Genomic DNA, 24252 nt, shown 5'->3' on the forward strand with positions numbered 1-24252 from the left:
TCCCTCTTAACTGATGATGTGGAGTGCATCTAAATGTTTGACTTCACCTAAAACAAATATATTTCATATAATAGCAGCCATATAACAATAAAACTCCTACTTAACTAGAGTATATTCATTTGGCCCTGTTAGTTGACAAAATTAAAGTGAAGAATCTATCCCCTAAAAGATTATCTAAGTTAAATTGATCTGGTGCTTAGATAGTTCCAATGTTATTTTGATGTTACTCTTTTACATAATCATTAACTACAACTGAATAATAGATACAAGTAACTTTGACTTACCATCCTGTGAGTTGGTGTTAGGAAGGTCATCCAGTCATATAACTTTCCTTCAACGTGCCTGCTAGCAGTTGGGTCACTAGTGTTGTGCCTGATCCCTAATCCTTGCTACAATATCTGGCCAGCACAACAGTACCTAAGTTTGTGGTAGCGATGTCCCATTCTGGTTTAACCCAACAGCTACCATCAGGTAATCGTGGCTAACCTATGCAAGTGTGGAAAATGATCATTAAACATTATTGATGATGATTTTAGGAACTTCTACTACACTACAGACGGCCACAAGGTAAAATTTAGGTAAAATGTGTTAAGATGATCTGGTGTTCATGGTTTCTGTACTGTGAATCATTAACACAACAAACATACAGTACAAAGACTCAGATCAGTTTAGTTACGTCTCCAGGCTAAATACGTTTATTAATATTTTCTTCCCATTACTAAATAAATGATGATATTTGACTCATGAACTTAGTCCAGATATAAATAGAATCTAGTACTAGTGACCGTCTCAACATGAAAATACAGTACAGTTCTCTCATTATTTCTTATAATCATGTGCAATTTTCTCCTACGATACCTCTAGTGGCCATGAGGAAGAACATACAATTTCTTTTTATTTTCTATCCTTCATTAACTCTCATGAACCACTTAGCAACCATGAAACATATACCAATTCTGTTCCTAAGACCATATTACAGTATACTTCCTAAGACTTCTATTATTTTTACACTTCTCAATTTTATGGGTCAAAGAAACACAAAATAAATAAAGAAAAAGATATGGCAGTGATACAATGTTATATACATCAAAGAAATACTAATACAGACACAACTACACCTATTATTCACTCATACACTCAATAGGTAAAATAAAAAAAGCAATTCACTCATTATTCATTTATTTTCATAACATCATCTGGTGACAGGACATAAAGATGCATCACTGGTTGTATACATATAAGAACTAATATATCAATAACTATCTCTCACATACTATTGTACTTAGTGTGTATAGGGTCAACCACAAGAAGCATCTACTGTAATGTTATAAAATTGGTGATTGATGTAATTTTTTTTTGGGTAGGTGGGTTGATGTAATCTTTTCGTGTCTTCTCAGATCTTGAGCTTTACATCATTTTAGCTTTATCTTGTGTTCCTCACTTCTTCCTCCCTTTACCCCCAGCTTTACTTCTCCCTTGACCACCACCACCACCAGCTTTACCTCTTCCTTGACCACCACCACCAGCTTTACCTCTTCCTTGACCACCACCACCACCAGCTTTACCTCTCCCTCCTCCCAGCCCACCAGCCTTACCCTTACCACCACCACCAGCCTTAGCAGCAGCAGCACCACCACCACCACCTCCCTTCTTCTTTAGCTTAGGGTTCATCATGCCTTTGCCTAACTTAACACCTCTGTGGTCTGACTTGGTTCTGTGTCGGCCGCCCATCTTCGACCTTCTGCGGAACTTCTTGCCGCCCTTACGCATGAGGTCCATTCTGAGAGGATTAAAGTCACGGTTAATGTCTGGCCATATATACTACTTGCAACCTCTATATTCAGAACAGGAAGCCGTATAACGTATCTAATTTCAATCCATCGACCTTTTCTCAAGTTGGTGGGTGGTGAGAAACATTACATGGATGGACAAACAGATGTAGAGGAGAGACATAATACCCCCCCCCCCTCCATCTATATACTAAGGGAGGGGCATAAAAATAATACAGTAATAGATAAAGATAAATATAAATACTTACTCGACGTTTTCAGCGCTGATCTGTTTGTGGATGGCACCTTCAAGATTCAGGTCCGGCTTCTCCATTTTGTCGAGGACCTCCATGTAGCGTTTCTTCTCGGCCTGTCCGTCACCCGTCGTCTGTTCCTGTTTACGCTTCTTACCCAAACCTTTAGTCTTCTTCTCGTCGGGAAGATTTGGTTGGAACTTGCCCATGGAAGCTGTTGCGTGTCGTGCATAGTGCATGGCTAACCCAAGCTGAAATATTTTGTGGAAATGTGAATAAATGTGACTTTTCAAACCTAATGCATGTACAGGAGTTAGGGTGAAGTGAACACCATCAATTCTTAGTAACACACACACACACACAATAACTGAGATCTACAACAGTCATCAACTTTCTCTTTCTTTAATTTCACCATCTCATAACATTTTCTCTTCCTTAATTAAAATGCTTTACCTATTTATAACAGTTACCTATCTTCCCATTCATCAAAACCCACTCACTCCCTCTCCCCAGCTCTCACATTATAACAACCACACTTGCAAAACCTAATAACAACCCTACTCACAAAACAACCTAATGACAACCCAACTTACGTCTTTGGTTGAGGCGTATTCGTTACCGGTGACGCCCACGTTGGGAACCTTCACCTTCTGACTCTTGGCAATGTTTCTCAATCGCTGGAATTCGTTCTTGGCGATATTTTCCTTCTTCATCTCCGCGACCTTGGCAAACTGGTCCTCGAATGGGTCTCCGTGATCGGGCACTTCCTTCACCCAGTTCTTCTCCTTCTCCGCTTGTATTTTACGATAGCCATACCTGGGTACCCATCGCTGTCGGGGTAAAACATAAAACATTAACAAACTTCCAATGACTCTGTGGAGAACATTACCACTTAGATCACCTAGATTTCCCTCCCTAGATTATTTCACCTGAATATTAACCCCACGTGTATGGAGGTCCCATCTGTGTTGAATAAAATCATCAGGAGTTAGTGTTAAGAAACATTAAAGCTGGTGTCCCCATTGTGAAGATGTTAGGTAGATATGGCAAGAAATATTCCATCTCTAAGGTACAGTCTCGTTCAAGATTCTTCGAACACTGCTGTAGACAGCTGGCAACTCAAGGCAGTTTGTTTACTATAGTACGCAGTATAATATAATACGAAACAACAAAACCCAACCATTAAATTAAGCAACGGGGAACGAAGTAACCAATCACCGATCACTTTTACATTTCTTCATAATTTTTACTACGTACTATAGTAAACAAACGGCTTTGAGTTGCCAGCTGTCTCCCGCAGTGTTCGAAGAATCTTGAACGAGACTTTTATTATTTTTTTTACGGGTATTAGCCCACCCGGACACAGGTCATCGACCCACATCAGGGCCCGGGGGGCGAAAACGTAATAACAATAATAATAATAATAATAATAATAATAATAATAATAATAATAATAATAATAATAATAATTCAGATAAGTAAAATTTTAATAAAAAAATACAAAAATAAAAATAAAATAATAATGATAACAATAATAATAATGAAAACACTGCAATAATAATAATAATAGGGAACCATAAAGAAATTTAAAAAAAAGATCATTAGTGAGAAACGATATATGTATGTTGTGTTGTCAATAGCAAGAGAAACAATTGAGACCCCCATAATTGTGTGTAAATGAGGCAGAGAGTCAGATCAGCAACCTGGGACTTGGTCACAATTTTTGCAATGCCATATAGCAGCAGGGTCTACCATTAGGCAACACATTATACTTCCAATATCTTCCCAGGCGGTAGTACCTCCCTGTTTGGTAGCTGCCTACTACCTACTGTACAACCACTCACAGAATATAATGTAGGATTATAAAGTAGAACTACACATTATGGAGAGAAATAATGTAGAAGGAGAGGTGGATAAGACAGGATGTATATAGGGACAGTTCATCCAGCAGCCCCCTCCAAGAGATGTGTGTGAGAGAGAGAGAGTACAGTACCTTAAGAACATCATCCCACATTTTCTTGTCCTTCTTCCTGCGCTGTATACCTTTATCTCGGGCGTACTGTTCCCATTTTGTTATTTGTCTACCCTTTGGTGCGGGTTTTTCTCTGGGTAATCTGCCGGAATAAAATAAAGTCAGTTATATACAGAACAGTACAATACACATATAACAGTACAGTACATACACCTCTACATGAATAACACCAAGCTTTATTTATATCAGAAGGCATCTCTCTACCACAAACAATCTAGTATATGTAAATTTTAATCTTTTTTTTTTTAAATATTGTCAGGGCACAAAACTCTAACACAATGAAGAATCACACCCCTGTACTCTCAGCCCTTAGTTTGGCTGAGTGATAAATTAAACCTTTGATAAGTAAAGGTTAAAATGTGTAGTGACCTGAACAATACACATGATCTGGCAACATTCTTAGCTAAAAAATTCTAAAATTACCATATTAAAATCCAGAAAGAATATGGTAACCAAAATCCAGTATGTGTACATATCTGAACAAATCCATCAATCCAATGCTATTCTTTTAACCCCTTTTGCATGGGCTCCCATCTCAGCGGAGTAAAATTGTTTGGCATTAACTAATTAAAATATTAAAAGTGACGTCCTTGTATTAAAGGGGTTAGGTGGCCAAAAAATGAAATACAGTGAAACCTCCATATAAGGGATTATTTCTCTCTGCATATAATCCGTTAAATAGAGGTCTAGCTGTGCGGTATTATATATATATAAAACATTATATCCCTAGTATTTTCAGTCTCTCAGTTGTATTACAAAGTGCGAACAATGTGTGCCAAATATAAACATGAAATACAACAAGACTATTGGCTGGTGACCTGGTGGTAGGTTTGGGTAGCGTGACATAGAGGGCGTTGTCAATCTGCTGAGTTGTTAAGTCCCACACTTTTGTTAGTAGAGCCTGTATACTATCACGGGCCACACCACGCAGGTACGCATCACACTCATTTTCGTCTCTGTAGGAAACAAGTAAAAAATAAGAAAAATAGGTAAATAAATCAATTCTGGTGTAAAATAAATAAAAAATATCCTGGCATTAAATAAAAATATCCTGGCCATTAAATAAAAATATCCTGGCATCAAATAAAAATATCCTGGTATAATATTAAAATAACTGGTACAGTATAAAATAAATAAAAATGTCCTGTAAGCTATAAAATTAATTACAACTGCTTCCTGACAGAAAAATTGCTGAAAATGACCTCCCAATAAAACAATTTTCAGATCTCACTAACTACAACTTATTTCACCTCATGATTCAATTGAAACTAAATGATTGACCAGGTATATCAAAACAGATGGAGGATTTAAACTGTTTGTAAAAATTTTCGTCGTTCACACTAATGCAGTGTGTTACCTCAGACATGGGGATCAACTCACCTCAATAAGTTTTCATTTACTGTGTTCTTATCTGTCACCAATAAGTTGCCCAAGTCACATTCAAGTTGTATTTCCTTATGAACCTCGATAGACTTGAGTTCTTCGTTGGCTTTGGTGATAATTTCCTGAACCTCCGTGGCTGTATCGTCCCCCATGATGGCTTTTAGGTCTTCTAGTAAACAACAGTACAACACGTGAACCAGCCTATGTTGACATACTACCACGATCACCTTCCTAAACATCATTAATTAAACAAACAATGATAATAAATTTAACTAATAAAAACTTTGATAATTGTTATATAAAATACTAATTATTTTATATTAGTTTTGATTTTGTTATATTAAGTTAGAGTCATCAAGTAAAAAAATATATAATAATTACAGTTAATGTTCGCGGTAAATATGTTGATGTTGGCCATCTTGCTGGTCTAGCAGTTCGTGAGATGAATCTGGATTGTAGATTTATGCTTCATGACGTCACGAAAACGAATGGTTAACTGGATAATTTATTACAATTAATATATCTTAAGGTCGAGTTTATTATATATTAGGAACATTATTTTACTATTTCTATCTCTCAGCCGACAAATTTTATTAACTTCAACATTAAATCAATTGTGAGTTGATTCAAAATTAAGAATATTAAAATTTCGATCAAATTTTAACTATATTTACTTGTAGACCCAGTATATATGTGTCTATAAGTATCTATAAGTATCTGTAAGTATGTTTTAGTATCTGGAAGTTAGCATGACTATTCCTTACTGTTCCTTAACCAAAGGAAAAACTTCTCGCAGAAAATGGAAATAAATATTTAAGCGCCTTGCGTATAGTGAACCAAAAAAGATAACGTCTTGTGGGTCCGTTGTAACTGGGAATGAGTAAATACCTCAGCCACTCACGATATGGGTTAGGTTAGGTTAAGTTAGGTTAGGTTAGGTTAGGTTAAGTTAGGTTAGGTTAGGTTAGGTTAAGTTAGGTTTTCGAAAGATTTCATCGGAAAGGAAGCGATATCCTTGTTGTTATTGTTGTTGTTGACTAATCCGGGTCCCTTCTCTGCTGAATAAAATCGTAGTGAAGGGGTTAACACACACACCCAGTGACACCTGTCCACCATAACATACCACACCTGAACAAATATCAATTAGCAATAAATAATAGGTGAGGGCCGTATGAACAGTGCCCATTTAAAACATTCTTGTGAGTGCGTGTTTGCGTGTGCGTGTGTATGATAAAAGGCATCACGCTACGACAGGTATGTGCATGATCATCAATAATATTGAAGGAATCATACCTGCTGTCTAATCATACCTGTTGTCTAATCATACCTGCTGTCTAATCATACCTGCTGTCTAATCATACCTGCTGTCTAATCATACCTGCTGTCTAATCATACCTGCTGTCTAATCATACCTACTGTCTAATCATACCTACTGTCTAATCATGCCTGCTGTCTAATCATACCTACTGTCTAATCATACCTGCTGTCTAATCATACCTGCTGTCTAATCATACCTGCTGTCTAATCATACCTGCTGTCTAATCATACCTGCTATCTAATCATACCTGCTGCTTAATCATACCTGCTGTCTAATCATACCTGCTGTCTAATCATACCTGCCGTTTAAGGACGTTAGTTGTTGAAGCACAGTAATACAGTATAACGTTAACGAAGAACATACAGTAAGCCATCACACGTCCACAAGTGAACACCCTCCTAAAGGTGAATACTGAACAGGTGAACATTGAGGGATATGAACTGGTGGGTCGAGAGTGAACACCCTCCTAAAGGTGAATATTGAACAGGTGAACATCGAGGGATATGAACTGGTGGGTCGAGGTGTTTGTGTACCTGAGTTGTCCATCTTGAGTATTATTAGTGAAGGTCTTGGTGTTATATTCTTATGTCTGTCTGTTTGTCTGTCTTCTCTGTCTGTCTGTCTGTCTGTTTTCTCTATCTGTCTGTCTTTTCTGTCTGTTTTCTCTATCTGTCTGTCTTTTCTGTCTGTTTGTCTGTCTGTCTGTCTCTGCCTGTCTCTCTTTTTGACTCTCTCTTCTCGCGTTTCTCTCTCTCTCTCTCTCTCTCTCTCTCTCTCTCTCTCTCTCTCTCTCTCTCTCTCCTCTTTATTGCCTCATACAAAGCTATATCACCTACCTCGTGCCTACACCAACAAGTGCTTTACCCTGTACAGTATAACAAGAATCTAATGTTGGTGTTTAAATTATGTACCAGGTCTAATGCAACATGTAAAAAACTCCCTCACGTGGGCAAGACATTATTAAATCAGTTAGGTTAGTTTAGGGTTAGATTAGGTTACAGTTGGGTTTTACAGTTGGGGTTTTGGCTAGGTTAGTGGTCACAAACTGAGTAAACAAACAGTTGCCAGCAAAATAATCTTGCCACAGTAAACACTAACATGCACAAATGTGAACCTACCAGGTTCATAAACTCTGGGTAGGGCGGATCCAGGAAGAGGGGGGTGGCTCCAAGAAGGTGTGGGTGAGATAACATGGTATACAACGAGCCTCCACCCAATTATTATCAATATTTTTTGGGAGGGGGCGCTGTACCCTCGCCCAAGCAACAGAATTCTTTTTTAAACTCACCAATATCATGGGCATTTTGAGGCCATTTTGAAGCCGGATATATTCTGAGGTCAATAGTAATTACTTTTTACTATACAAAAACGCCTGGGTACAATACTGCATTAAAGAAAAAGTATTGGAATTTCCTGATGAAAAGGGGGTTGTCCGCCCCGCCAGGACCCCCCCCCCCTTGGTTTGTTTGAAGTAACATAGATAGTTAATGACCGTGTTGAGTGTCACGCTTGTTACTTCACGTTGCACGTACCCCACGAATACTTGATTATTACCTGTACTGTACATGCCCATTACATGTACTGTACGTGATCAATACCTGCACGAGTACTTGTTCCTTCAGATAAATTTAACATAATATACATGCCTACTACTTGTACTATACATGATCATTACGTGTACTGCACATGATCACTACCTCTATTAGTACAAGTTCAATGTAATTAAGCCTTTTATTCTCATTTTGTGTTTCTACCTTCGTTTCAGGAGAGAGAAAGAAAGATAGAAAGACACACACACACACTCAAACAAACATGGCGTCTCGTGTTGATCTTCAGAAAAAACTACTTCCCCCCCCCCCCAACGACCTATTGTATATAAGCTATTTACCTACAGCCATCGATCACCTGCCAGTGCCCTAACGCCTACCATTTATCCTCCACTCTCCATTAAGCACGAGTAATGGGCACAGATGTTAGGGTCATTAACTCTCTGACTGATATAAACACTGGCTTGGCTTCGTGGCATTTCGTACCAGTTAATGTGTTTTTAATTTCAGTTATTTTAATGTTCATTTGCTTGTGTTTTCAAATCTTCTGTCGTTTATATATTACCTGTTGAAATATTATGGTTATTGCCTTGATTATTGGTATAAATATTAGCTGGATTTTGTGGGAAATATATGAGTTCTTTGATGTGTTTATGATAACGATTCCTTCTTCAGCCAGTGTTATTCTGATGCTCATTTGTTTTCTCAACCCTGACCTTTTTGGTACTTATAGTTTTTTATTGTGGTCGACGTGTTTACTAAGGAAATATAATTATTTAGGTGTTTATATATTTTCCAAGAATCTACAAGAAATAGGGCCTTATGGAGTGGGTTTTTTTTACACGATCTGTACACCTATTGACCATTTGTTTTCTCAAGACCTGACTTTCCCGGTACTTATAGATTTTTATAGTAGCCGTACTGTTTACAAAGGAGCTACCGTGTATAAGGTGAAGAACTACTACACCTGAATGTGTCATATGATTTCAGGGAATTTATGTTTTTTTCGACGATATAAACAATCCTCTCTCTCTCTCTCTCTCTCTCACCGGCCGAAATAGCCTAAAGGCGAAACGGCCAGTAATCCCCAAAACAAGTTCTCTCTCTCTGTCTGTAGAAGGTGAACAACAATAACAACAACAATAGTGGCATAGCTGAGACCAATCACAGACACATACACAATATTACTACTACTTTGCTGTCACCCGGAATCGAGTATGACGATCATCCAGCTATGATACAATGATACTAGTTATTAGGGATATCACCTTCATTGGTGAGTGTTGAGATGAATAAAGAGGCTGATACGGAACCAGCAGAGTTGTTCACAGATGTTGCACATGTGATGGGCTGCTACCAGTGCGGGAGGGGCGGTGGCAGCGTCTTTCCGGCGTTGGCACTTGTCTGTCTCGGTTTGCAGTCGGGCTAACTCGAAAGTATTGACACCTTCTCGTGTGGTGCTCCTCCAAGCGCTACGGTGTGGAGTAATCGTTTCCCAGGTGAGGGGGTCATTTGGCACTTCTTCAGGTTTGTCTTAAGACTATCCTTATACCTTTTGAGTTGCCCGCCACCGTTACGTTTACTATTCATTAGGTGCGAGGAACATGGCCAGTCCATTACACGCACACAAATACACACACCTTACACATAATGCACAAAGTAATCGTAAATACACAAATTCAATACAACACCACAGCTGCATACCATTAAATATAAATGTGAAAAAAATCTCGCTTCTCATTGGCTTAGGACTGTTATGTTTATATAATGGACCAATATTCCAGGAAGACACTAGAGAGCCGCCCAGCTGAGTGTCTAGTGTGTTACCTTTAGTTTGCTTTGTCTTTAGTGCTGACAAGTGTGATAAGTAAAGTTAGAAAGTTTGTATGTGTGTTGGTCCGTATGTGTCATTAGTTTATTTATAATTAATTAATTTTAATCGCCTGAAGATTAGACATTCAAATTTCTTATATACCTGATTAACCTAATTTAACCTAACCTAATCTAACACTAATCTATCCTAACCTAATCTAACCTTACCTCACACAAACCTAACCTAATCTAGCCTAACCTAACACAGTCTAACTTAGCAAATTTGAGGAGGAGGGGAGAGAGAAGCAAAGAGAGGAGGAGGAAGGGAGAAGAGGTCAGAAAGAAGAGGATGGGGAAGAGGAGGAGGAGATGAAGGGGGTGAGGGGAAAGGGTGAAGGGTGGTGAGAGGGAGGGGTGAGGGGGAAGGACAGGTAAGTGGTAGTCACGGAGGTAAAGGTGAATCATTAGCTGTGTGGCTTCGACAGGTGCCACACCTCTACCACACCTCTACCACACCAAACCACACCTCTATCACACCTCCCTACCACAATACTACCACAACTCCCTCCCTCCCTTACAACTCTACCGTACTACTACCTCACCACACCTCCCTACCTACCACACCATACCACACCTCCCTACCACACCATACCACACCTCCCTCCCTACCACACCATAGCACACCTCCCTCCCAACCACACTATTACCACACACGACTCTCCTTCGCACCACTCTACCATACAACCAGTTACCATCATCATTACTACACTACTACTACTACCACCACTATACCACAACTACCATACCACAATAACCACCATCCTAATTCACACACACACACACACACACACACACCCTTTAATTATGGAAGGACACATGTGTAGTAGGAGAGGTTCTTGACGTCTTAAACAGGTGTGGAGAGGCAGGTGTGGGATTGGAAAAGTCGGGGGGACCTCTCCTAGCAGGTGTGGACTGATTAACAGGTGTGGAGAGCAGGTGTGTGGCGTGAAAACTATACCCTTGTAACTCTAACAGGTGCGTGGAGGAGGTGTTGTGACCCAGCAGGTGTGTAGAGAAAGACTTCCCAGTGACTCATCAACAGGTGTGTAGAAACAGGTGTATGATCAGAACAGGTGTGTGTCTGAAGAGGAGACAGCAGTAATTCAACCTCAGCAGGTGTGGAAGATGACAACAGGTGTGTTGTTGCAGGTGTTGATGCTGATGCAGGTGTTACTAGACACGTGTTTGGCTGACGGTAAGTAAATGTTCCTTTGTGACTACTTGTGTGAACTAATGTCACCATGAGTACGACCTTAACCCCTTGAGTACGACCCTAATACCCTGAGTACGATCCTAATCCCTTGAGTACGATCCTAACCCCTTCAGTATGACCTTAACCCCTTGAGTACAGCATCAAACCCCTCGAATACGACCTCTAACCTCTGAAGTACGACCCTAACCCCTTCAATACGACCCTAACCCCTTCAATACGACCCTAACCCCTTCAATACGACCCCAATCCCTCAAGTACGACCCTAATCCCTTCAATACGACCCTAACTTCTTAAGTACCACCCTAACCCCTCGAATACGACCCTAACCCCTTAAGGACGACTCTAACTCCTCAAGTACGACCTATAACTGGAGAAAGAGACCTCTGGGAGTTAAACAGAGAGACTGTTCATAGTTGTACCTGATATTAAGAGATTTTTAATTGTTTGTTTACTTGGGGTCAAAGGTGCTATTGATTAGATTATTGAAAGATTATCTCTCTCTATCTCTCTGTTATTCTGTTTGTCTCTGTCTCTCTGTCTTCTCTCTGTGTTATTCTGTCTCTATTTCTCTCTCTCTCTGTTATTCTGCCTCTCTATCTCTCTCTTTCTTTCTCACTCTATCTCCCTGTTAATCTCTCTCTCACTCCTCCTTCCTCTCTCTCTCTCTCTCTCTCTCTCTCTCTCTCTCTCTGGTACACACACATTACCTGGCCACCAAGAAAATCAATATCCAAAGATGTAAACAACAGGTAATCTAGACACACCTGTACTTAGTGTATTAATTGGGTTATGTGACCCTTAATTAATCATTGTATATCAATTTAACTCACCTGTTGTTGACCAGTATGTGTGTGTGTGTGTGTGTGTGTGTGTGTGTGTGTGTGTGTGTGTGTGTGTGCGTGTGTGTGTGTGTGTGTGTGTGTGTGTGTGGTATATAACAAAGAACAACAGAACTACTGAAGAACATTAACAACAACAAAATATAACAATAACAACAACAAAAACAATAACAATGAAGAACAATAACAAGAATAACACCACATCACCTGAACAATACTACTGGACAGATTAACTCATAAGTAATTCATTATAAGTGGCTTACTATAAGTACCTCACTCCAGACAAACCATTGTAAGTGAGTTAAGTGCTTTACATAAGACCATCACAGCAGTCGTATAAGTCAGAAAGTACTAGTACTATTATAAGTGTATAAGTAATTCAGTATAAGTACTTTACATAACAGTACCATCGTATACTTATTGAAATATCCATATAAGTATAGATCAATAAATATTACCTTTATAAGTACCTGGTTAAGTAACACTCCACTAGGCCTTAACACACACACACACACACACACACACACGCACACACACGCACACACACACACACACACACACACACACACACACACACACACACACACACACACACACACACACCTACAAGAACCAACATTCATCAGGACAGGTATTGGCAGGTACAGGTGATTAAATGCCCCTCCGCTGTGGTATAACAAAAGTGCAATACGACATTAACTCCTACCATTAATATCACGTGTTGTTGGTTGAGCAATTAGTGAGATCCTGTTGTTATTTATGTAATTGTAATATGTAATTAGGTAAAAACTTAGCTGGTTAAGTTATGATGTGTATAACCCCTTGACGGACAGACTGATAGACGGGTGGACAGACGGAACATAACTCTTAGTGCTATAATATGTAAAGAAATATAGAAGGAATAGGTACACTCTGGTGGAACTTTGTGATATAGTTTTTGTTATATAACCATTACTGCAGAAACAGAATTGACAAGTCTATTAATATCCAGGTTCTAAATTGATGCTGGATAGACCATTACACACGCACACACGGGAAAAAACATATATATAAACGCCTCTCTCTCTCTCTCTCTCTCTCATCATCCCTACTACCATTCCTCTCTCTTTCATTCCCCTTCTCTCCACCACCCTAATTCCCTCCCCATCTTTAATAACACCTTCCTATATCCCATCCTCACCTAACCTAACCTAACCTAACCTAACCCTACCTCCAGACACAAGAGAGACGAAGGTATTCAGCTTACAAACAGACGTATGGACTGTACCAAGGAGTGACGTGTACCTGCGTTATAACCTGACGGAGGAGGAACACCCTGCCCCTCTCACCACCTTCACTATCTGTTATCGCTTCAACATACAGCAGTTTCGAGACGGTGTTTACTTCTTCTCCTACGCTACAGCTGATGATGTTGATAATGCTGTACTGATTTGTGAGTCTCTGTCTCTCTGTCTGTCTGTTTTAGTTTGTCTGTCTGTCTGTCTGTTTTAGTCTGTTTATCTGTCTCTCTGTCTGTCTGTTTTAGTTTGTCTGTCTGTCTGTCTGTTTTAGTCTGTTTATCTGTCTGTCTGTCTGTCTGTCTGTTTTAGTCTGTCTATCTGTCTATTTGTTTGTCTGTTTTAGTCTGTCTATCTGTCTGTCTGTTTGTCTGTCTGTTTGTCTGTCTGTGTTTTAGTCTGTCTATCTGTCTGTCTGTCTGTCTCTTTTGTGTCTGTTTGTCTGTCTTTCTGTTTGTTTATGTATATAGTGTGTGTATATATATCTCTATGCATGTATACCACGTGTGTGTATCTCCCTGTATATCACCCATGTATGTATCTCCATGTATATATCTTCATATGTATCTCCATGTATGTATCTTCATGTATATCTCCCATGTATGTATCTCCATGTATGTATCTTCATGTATATCTCCCATGTATATCTCCCATGTATATCTTCCATGTATATCTCCATGTATGTATCTCCATGTATGTATCTCCGTGTATATCTCCCATGTATATCTCCATGTATGTATCTCCATGTATGTATCTCCATGTATGTATCTCCATGTATACAGACCAGCGGGAAGAGACGATGAACTTATACTACAACGATGTGGAAGCTTCAGTTAAGATGACACTGACTGTCGACGACACCCTGGGAGCCTGGCACCATCACTGTCACCACGTCGACTTCCCGCAGTATAGGTGAGTGTCTGTCTGTCTGTCTGTTTCTGTCTGTCTGTCTGTCTGTCTGTCTGTCCCTTCATACGTTTCTATAGGACCTTCAATCAACATTCTCACCACCACCATCAACAACAACAACACTACAACTACCACCATTAAACACGTTCCTACCACCACCACTACCACCACCATCTACCACCACCATCTACCACCACCATCTACCACCACCACTACCACCACCACTACCACCACCATCTACCACCACCATCTACCACCACCATCTACCACCACCATCTACCACTCTCATCTGACGAATCATTCTATTATCTATATTAATAAGGTCAACAATGGGTGTTTTCAAGTCGATGTTCATTTGTTTTTGTCAACACTATATATTGTGTCTGTGTGTGTATCGTGTGTATGTGTGTGTGTGTGTGTGTGTGTGTGTGTGTATTGTGTCTGTGTGTGTATCGTGTGTATGTGTGTGTGTGTGTGTGTATTCCCTTCTTGTTGTATATGTTAGCAAGAGGTCATATAATGGTTAGGTCAAAGGTCAGGGTCATATGACGGTGTTAAGAGGTATATATCAGGGTTTAAATGGCAGACAGATATAGATAGTGACAGTAAAGTGCTAATACATACATACACACACACACACACACACACACACACACACACACACACACACACACACACACACACACACACACCCCTAGGTTAGGTTAGGTTAAGTTAGATTAATATATATACTAGGCCTGACTGACGGACACTCCTAGCTACACTGTCCTCCACGTACCTATAACCATGCGTCCGTGGCAGACTGTACGTGGACGGTCGCCTCAGTGGTCACGGACAGATGGTGGGAGAGGGTGGACCGCTGCCCATGAACGGTACCGTCTATATCGGCCAGGAACAAGACGCCTTAGCTGGGGGACTCGACGCTATGCAGTCTACTAGCGCCTATATCACCCAGGTCAGTGAGTGGTCAGATGGGCCCTGTGATAGTGGGTCCCTGTGTTAGTGGGCCCCTGTGTTAGTGGGCCCCTGTGTTAGTGGGGCCCTGTGTTAGTGGATCCCTGTGGGTCCCTGTGATAGTGCGTCCCTGTGTTAGTGGGCCCCTGTGTTAGTGGGCCCCTGTGTTGGTGGGTTCTTGTGTTAGTGGGTCCCTGTGTTAGTGGGCCCCTGTGTTAGTGGGCCCCTGTGTTAGTGGGCCCCTGTGTTAGTGGGCCCCTGTGTTAGTGGGGCCCTGTGTTAGTGGATCCCTGTGGGTCCTTGTGATAGTGCGTCCCTGTGTTAGTGGGCCCCTGTGTTAGTGGGCCCCTGTGTTGGTGGGTTCTTGTGTTAGTGGGTCCCTGTGTTAGTGGGTCCCTGTGTTAGTGGGTCCCTGTGTTAGTGGTCCCTGTGTTAGGGGGTCCCTGTGTTAGTGGGCCCCTGTCCTATTAAAATGAATTCAGTAAGGGCTGTAACAGTAGAGTGGGTGTTCCTCTGTAGTGTAGTGTAGTGTAGTGATAATAATAAGTGTCGTGCAGATCAACGTGTGGGACAGCATAGTGAGTGAGGCCAACATCGCCGCCATGGCCTCCTGCAGCGCCAACCTCCTGGGTAATGTTCTCTCGACTGACGTACAAGACTGGGAGGTGGTCAACGCCCAGGTGGAGGTGAGGCCCATTACCGCCCTCTGCCAGCAGGAGGTGGAGTTCGTCATCGTGCCGGAGAAGTGGCACCTTCAACCCTCCGTCGAGTTCTGCAGGATCGCTAACTCCGAGTTGTTTATCCCTGAGGGCGACGAGGTCAATGAGCGTCTGTTTAACGAGACCAGACAGTTCCTGGAGCAGTGTAGTGGCAAGAGTTACCGATTGCTCCGTGTAGGAGCCACAGACGCCGCGTCAGACGGGTCGTGGCTCAAGTTTATCACCAACACACCGCTGACGTACACCGCCTGGGCTCCCGGTGAGCCCAACGACGGCCACAAGTCCAACTGTGTGGTGATGAAGAAGTCCCTCAGTAAGTGGGGAGACGTGGCCTGTAAGGATGAGTATTGCTTCTCTTGTCTCAAGAACAAGAGTAAATACCTGCAGGTGCGGGGGCTGTGTCAACACAAGGAGCACCATACCAGGTTCTTGCTGGACGGCTACGTCAACTCTAACCTCTTCTTCAGGGGCTACTACGGCCACGCCATCTTCATGTCTGAGTCTAACAGATGGCTGCTGAGAGACGTGTTGGCCAACGTGACCCTGGCCATGATGGCCAAGAGGCGGACACTGACGACTGACTACCCTCTGGGGCGCCACGATTGGGAGGTGTTGAGCCCCTTCTGCCAGTACCTGGAGGAGGAGAGGGTGCAGCTGAGCTTGTCCTCCTGCTCCACACAACACTTCATGTGTTCTGACGGCTCCTGTGTCGCCAGGCACGTCCGCTGTAACCTCCTGAATGACTGTGTTGACGGCAGCGACGAGGAGAACTGTGGCCTGCTGGAGTTCAGCCAGGGTTATCATGGCCACCGTCCTCCTCCAGGCGTGACCTTCCAGGACCCCCTGACCATCACCCCCGTCGTCAACATCATCAGGTTCTCCAACGTGGACGACATTAACCTCGCCCTCTACGTGGAGCTGGAGATCATCTTGTACTGGACCGACAGAAACCTCAAGTACAAGAACCTTAAACCTGACGCCGAGAACAAGCCGTCCAAGGACGAGGTCAAGAAGGTGTGGATCCCCGAGGCCGAGTTCATGAACGTGAAGGACGGCCGCCTCCAGGAGCTGAAGAAGACGGTGTTTGTCCTGAGGATCGGCAACCCCAACCCACCACACTTTAACGACGTCAAGATGGGTGAGTTACCTGGGTCTTGACGGGTGGATTAAAGGGTGGATTAAGGGGTGGATTAAAGGGTGGATTAAGGGGTGAATTAAGGAGCGGATTAAAGGGGAATAAAAAGATGAATCAAACACCTTTAGACTTCTGTAAACTGTGGTTCTGGCCCATTAAATATAAAACAAATTAACTTAACCAAACCCATCTAACCTAACCTAACCCAACAGATACAGTGTACCCAGCCAGCAGCGGCAGGTTGGTACAGAGGACGTTGTACTCGGCCAGCTTCTCCTGTAACTTCCAGCTGTTCAGGTACCCCTTTGACACCCAGACCTGTAGTGTGTACCTCAAGCTGACCTCTGCTACCTCCCAGGTGGTCACGTTCAAGGTCAGTCTCTCTCTCTCTCTCTCTCTGTTTGTCTGTATCTCTGTCTGTCTGTCTTCTCTCTCTCTCTCTCTGTCTGTCTGTCTGTCTTTGTCTCTCTCTCTCTCTTTCTCTGTTTGTCTGTATCTCTGTCTGTATGTCTGACATTTGTGAGACGTGACGTGTGTGTGTGTGTGTGTGTGTGTGTGTGTGTGTGTGTGTGTGTGTGTGTGTGTGAGTGACAAATAAGTGAGTAACGTATGTGAGAGTGACGATTGAGTGACGAATGAGTGAGTAACGAGTGTGAGAGTGACGACTGAGTGACGAATGATTAACGAATAAGTGACGAATGAGTGACGAATGATTTAACGACTGAGTGACGAATGAGTAACGAGTGACATGTATTACAGAATGCCACAGTGGAGTACAATGGACTGAGGAACTTACCTAAGTATACCGTCGGCTCACTTACTGCTCGTCTAGACCACTCTGATGCTAACGATGTACTGGAGGTAAGACCCACTCACTTACCCCACTCAGTACACCACTCTTGCCCTTCTCACTACCCCCCCTCACGTCATTGTCGCTATCCCACTCATTGATCACTTATTGCCCACTGGTTAGGTTAGGTTAGGTTAGTTTTAAGTTAGTTAGTTAGTTTAAGTTAGGTTAGGTTAGGTTAGTTTAAGTTAAGTTAGGTTAGGTTAGTTTTAAGTTAGTTTAAGTTAAGTTAGGTTAGGTTAGTTTTAAGTTAGTTTAAGTTAAGTTAGGTTAGGTTAGTTTAAGTTAAGTTAGGTTATAATTAATCTCATATACCCAGGTTAAGTTTGAGCTGACCCGCCGCTACTCCCTGTTGATGCTGACCATCTTCCTGCCCACCGCACTCCTCCTTGGTATCGGCTACTCCACACTCTTCGTTAAACTCCATCTCCTGCAGGTACTGTACTCCGTCAGCCTCCACCTTCAGGCAGGTAATGAGGTCTTAGAGAGGTGTTATGAGCGGCGTCGTTAGGGTTGTTTGGGTCAGGGTAGTTAGGTAAGGGTGAATTGAGTTAGGTTGATTTGTGTTGTTGTTATGATTTGTTTATTTCTCTCACCTATGTCATTCTTACCTCACCCTCACGTTGTTCCTTACTCTCCCTTACCCTCTTTCTCCCTCATCTATCTCCTCCCTTATCCTCCTCTTCCTCCCTCACCTAGCTCCTCACCCTCCCAACTCTCTCCTCACCACCACTCCCTCACCCTCTTCCTCCCTCCCTCACCACCTACCACACCCTCTACCACACCTCCCTCACCACCTACCATACCTCCTCACCACCTACCACACCCTCTTCCTCCCCCTCCTCACCACCTACCACACCCTCTACCACACCTCCCCCACCACCTACCATACCTCCTCACCACCTACCACACCCTCTACCACACCTCCCCCACCACCTACCACACCCTCTACCACACCTCCCCACCACCTACCACACTCACCTCAGCGCCACAACACCACAGGTACGAGCCATCATGACGCTGACGACGCTACTGGTGCTATACACACTCTTCAACCAGGTGTCCAGCGCCCTCCCCGACACGGCCTACATCAAGATGATCGACCTGTACTTCTTCTTCTGCATCTCCCTCATCTTCTCCCTCATCGTGTTGCATATAGTGGTGGAGAACCTACCCCCAGGGACACCTCCGGCCACCCCGACACCAGCCACCATCAAGGTAGCTCCCGTCAATCCTCCACAACCTGGTCACTCTCGCCTCCTCACCAACTACAGGTAATGTATTAGTTTACCTGGTTAATTATGGGTCTTATACACCTTGATACACCTTGATGTAATAATAATAACAATAATAAAAACGATAATGATCCCTGAAATAATCTAATTAAATGACTTAAAATAGCATACCTTACCTAACCCTCCCCTCCCCTCCCCCTACCTACCCCTCTCCCCCAGCCTCCCCTTCCCCTACCCTACCCTAACCTAACAATGTCCCCGTGCATTTCAGGCTCCGTGTCCCTACAGCCCATGGTCTAATGCACAGTGTGAGGAGGTATTGCTTTCCTGTGGTGCTCGTCGTGTTTAATCTCGTGTTCTGGCTAATGTTGTTTACCTGAGAGAGAGAGAGAGAGAGAGAGAGAGAGAGAGAGAGAGATAATAATTGACATGAAAAGAGCTTAATAGAGAGAAAAAGAGAGAGAAAGAAAAAGAGAGAGGGAGTGGATAAAGAGTAAAGAGAGAGAGAGAGAGAGTACCGTATTTTCAGTAGTATTAGCCACAGGTGTACAATGTAACAATAAAGTACTAAGACAACTATGGGTAATATAAAACAGTACAATTATCACCCCTAAATGCTATATAATGTACTACAGTGCCCGCTAGTGATATAATAATTACCTTCATGTGTAATGTAAGATATAAATAGTGATTATAGTGATCCAGGTGCTTTAATTACTGGATGACTTACACACTAATACATACATACATACATACATACACGCCCATAACATACTGTACATACATACATACATATAACATACATACATACTGTACATACATACATACATACACGCACATAACATACATACATACATATACACACGCACATAACATACATACATACATACATACACGCACATAACATACATACATACATATACACACGCACATAACATACATACATACACGCACATAACATACATACATACACAGAAAATGGAAGTTTACCCATTCTCTCTCATCAGTTTGTTAACGGGGGAAACTTATTTATTTTACTTAACATTATTCAACAAATTACTATGAAAAGGATAATTATTTCATTGTATTTATCTATTGTGAAAGTAATTGACATATACTAAAGCCTAACCTAACCTAATGTAACCTAACTTAACCTAATCTAACATGACAGAATATTGAAGTTATCATTGGTTAGGTTAGGTTGTGTTAATTTAGGTTAGGCTAGGTTGTGTTAATTTAGGTTAGGTTAGGTTAAGTTATGCCTTAAATGGTATAAAAGTCACTTGTATATAAATTAATAAAATATTCAATAAATTACCTACTGTATTAATAGATCTTTAACTATTGTATTTCTGATCTATTGTATCGTATTAATACAAATTTCCTAGTGTAAAAAAAAAAGGCTACTACTACCACCACTACCTCTACCACCACCCCTATTACCATCACTACCGCTACCACCACTACCGCTACCACCACTACTAGTACCACCACCCCTACTACCACCACTACCGCTACCACCACTACCGCTACCACCACTACTAGTACCACCACCCCTACTACCATCACTACCACCACCCCTACTACCACCACTACTAACCCACGACTAATAATGAGGGAGAGGAAAAAACAAGGTGAGGGAGTGGAGGGAGGGAGAGACGATGGTGTATTGAGCAGGTGGGACGGAGGGAGGGAGGGGGAGAGATGTTACCATGGCAACACAAGAGGTAAACAGGTCTCCCACACCCCCAATATTTTTCCTCCTAACTGGTGATAAGAGAACTGGGGTCTATTAGAACTGGGGCCTATTAGAACTGGGGCCTATTAGAACTGGGGCCTATTAGAACTGGGGTCTATTAGAACTGGGGCCTATTAGAACTGGGGCCTATTAGAACTGGGGTCTATTAGAACCAGCCTATTAGAACTGGGGTCTTTTAGAACTGGGGTCTATTAGAACTGGGACCTATTAGAACTGGGACCTATTAGAACTGGGGTCTATTAGAAGTGGGGCCTATTAGAACTGGGACCTATTAGAACTGGGGTCTATTAGAACTCTGGGGCCTATTAGAACTGGGGTCTTTTAGAACGGGGTCTATTAGAACTGGGACCTATTAGGAACTGGGACCTATTAGAACTGGGGTCTATAGAAGGGGGGTCTATTAGAACTGGGTCTTAGAACTGGGTCTATTAGAACTGGGGTCTATTAGAACTGGGACCTATTAGAACTGGAGTCTATTAGAACTGGGACCTATTAGAACTGGGGTCTATTAGAAGTGGGGCCTATTAGAACTGGGGTCTTTAGAACTGGGGTCTATTAGAACTGGGGTCTATTTGAACTGGGACCTATTAGAACTGGTCTATTAGAACTGGGACCTATTAGAACTGGGGTCTATTAGAACTGGAGCCTATTAGAACTGGGGTCTATTAGAACTGGGACCTATTAGAACTGGCCTATTAGAACTGGGACCTATTAGAACTGGGTCCATGAACTGGGACCCATTAGAACTGGGGTCTATTAGAACTGGGACCTATTAGAACTGGGGTCTATTAGAACTGGGGCCTATTAGAACTGGGACCTATTAGAACTGGGGTCTATTAGAACTGGGACCCATTAGGAACTGGGGTCTATTAGAAGTGGGGCCTATTAGAACTGGGGTCTATTAGAAGGGACCTATTAGAACTGGGACCTATTAGAACTGGGGTCTATTAGAACTGGGACCTATTAGAACTGGGGCCTATTAGAAATTGGGCCTATTAGATAGACCCTATTAGAGAGAGAGAGAGAGAGGTTGTTATGGTAACAGAATTATTCACGGGGACGCTTAGTTACCGTCTAAGGTGAGGTATGTCCACCCACCTGTCTTTACCTGTCTTAAGTAGGTCATTAGGTTAGGTTGTCTTTCTGTCTGTATGTCCGTCTCTCTCTCTCTCTCTATTTATCTATCTATTCAACCCTGATGCTATCCTATCCTAACCTAGCTTAAGCTAACCCAACCTGACCTAACCTACCCTAACCTAACCTAACCTAACCTACAGTACATTCATCGCCATTTTATAATAAATGTTAAATAAATCATTGGAATAATTCGAACTAATTACATAAAAGATTAATCTTGTTTGGAATTAATTATTATAACACAGCTGCTGATGCTATACGAAGCACTGTCATTGGCTGGCTTGGTGAGCGTCATCGTTGACGTCACCGATGACGCAATATGGTTTGAGCTCCTTTGATTGGCTGACAGTATTGACTTAAATTTATGTAGATCGTCTGCAATTTTTCTTAACTCTCCCATATTCTCTCACCTCTCACTCTCTCCCTACCCTCCCTCACCTCTCACTCTATCTCCCTCACCTCTCACTTCCCTCCCTCACCTCTCACTCTCTCTCCCTCACCTCTCACTCTCTCTCCCTCACCTCACCTCTCCCCTACCTCTCACTCTCTCTCCTCACCTCCTCACTCTCTCCTCCCCACCTCTCACCTCCTCCACCTCACACTCTCTCTCCCTCACCTCCTCACTCTCTCCTCACCTCCCACTCCTCCTTCCCACCTCCTCACTCTCCCTCACCTCCCACCTCTCTCCTCACCTCTCACTCTCTCCTCACCTCCTCACCTCCTCCTACCTCCTCACTCCCTCACCTCCTCCACTCTCCCTCCCCACCTCCCACCCTCCCTCACCTCCTCACTCTCTCCCTCACCTCTCACTCTCTCTCCCTCACCTCTCACTTCCCTCCCTCACCTCTCCCTCCGTCACCTCTCACACGTCTTGCCAAAAATTCTCACACTAAAGTTTCATAATCTCGGCTACCCCCTCGGCCACCCCAGCCCCCTCGGCCCCCCAGCCCCTCGGACACCCCAGCCCCCTCACCCCCAGCCCCCTCGGCCACCCCAGCCCCCTGCCACCCCAGCCCCCCTGGCCACCCAGCCCTCGGCCACCCCAGCCTCACACCCCAGCCCCTCGGCCACCTCGGCCACCTCCTCCTCGGCCACTTCCCCACTCTCGTCCACCCCTTGGTCACCTCGGTCACTTCACCCCCCTCACTCCCTCGGTCATCCTCGGCAGACAATGAAGGAATAAATGCAAAGTTATTCTATCTAAACTTTATTACTTTCATGAATGACAAGAGTGACATGAAGAGAGAGAGAGAGAGAGAGAGAGAGAGAGAGAGAGAGAGAGAGAGAGAGAGAGAGAGAGAGAGAGAGAGAGAGAGAGAGAAAAAATAACAGACAAAATAGACAAAACAGACAGACAGATAGACAGTCAAACGAGACAGAGCTATTGTTGTTGTTGTTGACGGATCATTAAATAGTCTCTTAAGGTGATTTCTCCTGGGTCGCCATCGTCAACCCGGCCACCTCGTCGTCAGGAGGTGCCCGGGCTGACACTTAGAGACACCTGACACTCTCTCTCTCACTGTTTCTCTTCCTCTCTCTCTCTCACACACACACACACACACACACACCCCCCTCTCTCCTCACTCAGTAATAAGGGACACTGTCGTCACTGGCCGCCTGTCACTGACGTAGACAGGAAATTACAGCCACAGGTAATGACTTTCCACTAAACTGACACATAATTAACATAACCATTGTTGTAGCTCACCCCTCTCTCTCTCTCTCTCTCTCTCTCTCTCTCTCTCTCTCTCTCTCTCTCTCTCTCTTAGTAGTGGTGGTAGTGGTGCTGGTGGTGTAAGGTTAGAAGAGGTTAGGTTAGGTTAGGTATAGGGAAACGAACACATCCTTCCCAACATCTTTTCCCACACCTCCCCCCAAAACCCCCCTCCCTCCTCCAATACCCTCCCCCACCCCTCTCTCCCCCACCCAGCATCACTAAGCTTTAAGGATAAAGCGTGAGTGTAGGACGAACATGGCTCTGATGGCTACACTCTGCCACCCACCACCCAACATCACCGCCACCCACCACTCTCTGCCACCCACCACCCAC

The 24252-nt window shown here is 43.0% G+C and overlaps 2 protein-coding genes across 2 annotated transcripts; one reads left to right on the plus strand and one right to left on the minus strand.

The window, feature by feature from the left end:
• Nucleotides 1-6: 6 nt before the first annotated feature.
• Nucleotides 7-5635, minus strand: LOC121862021 (ribosome biogenesis regulatory protein homolog). Its single transcript, XM_042359952.1, has 7 exons — nt 5436-5635; nt 4874-5011; nt 4017-4137; nt 2617-2853; nt 2039-2274; nt 1566-1780; nt 7-47 (listed from the first exon to the last, which is right to left on the minus strand). Exons 1-7 carry the CDS (start codon nt 5588-5590, stop codon nt 7-9), a joined length of 1143 nt encoding a protein of 380 aa, XP_042215886.1. The 5' UTR covers nt 5591-5635.
• Nucleotides 5636-10954: 5319 nt separating this feature from the next.
• LOC121862208 lies at nt 10955-19698 on the plus strand. Its single transcript, XM_042360304.1, has 10 exons — nt 10955-11370; nt 13444-13659; nt 14287-14416; nt 15215-15368; nt 15925-17224; nt 17434-17594; nt 17981-18082; nt 18391-18507; nt 19074-19345; nt 19578-19698. The coding sequence occupies exons 1-10, from the start codon at nt 11301-11303 to the stop codon at nt 19684-19686; spliced, it is 2631 nt and encodes an 876-aa protein (XP_042216238.1). The 5' UTR covers nt 10955-11300; the 3' UTR covers nt 19687-19698.
• The last annotated feature ends 4554 nt before the right edge of the window (nt 19699-24252 follow it).

This window comes from Homarus americanus, unplaced genomic scaffold (assembly GCF_018991925.1).
Source record: "Homarus americanus isolate GMGI-L3 unplaced genomic scaffold, GMGI_Hamer_2.0 scaffold25013, whole genome shotgun sequence".
NCBI classification, from domain to species: domain Eukaryota; kingdom Metazoa; phylum Arthropoda; class Malacostraca; order Decapoda; family Nephropidae; genus Homarus; species Homarus americanus.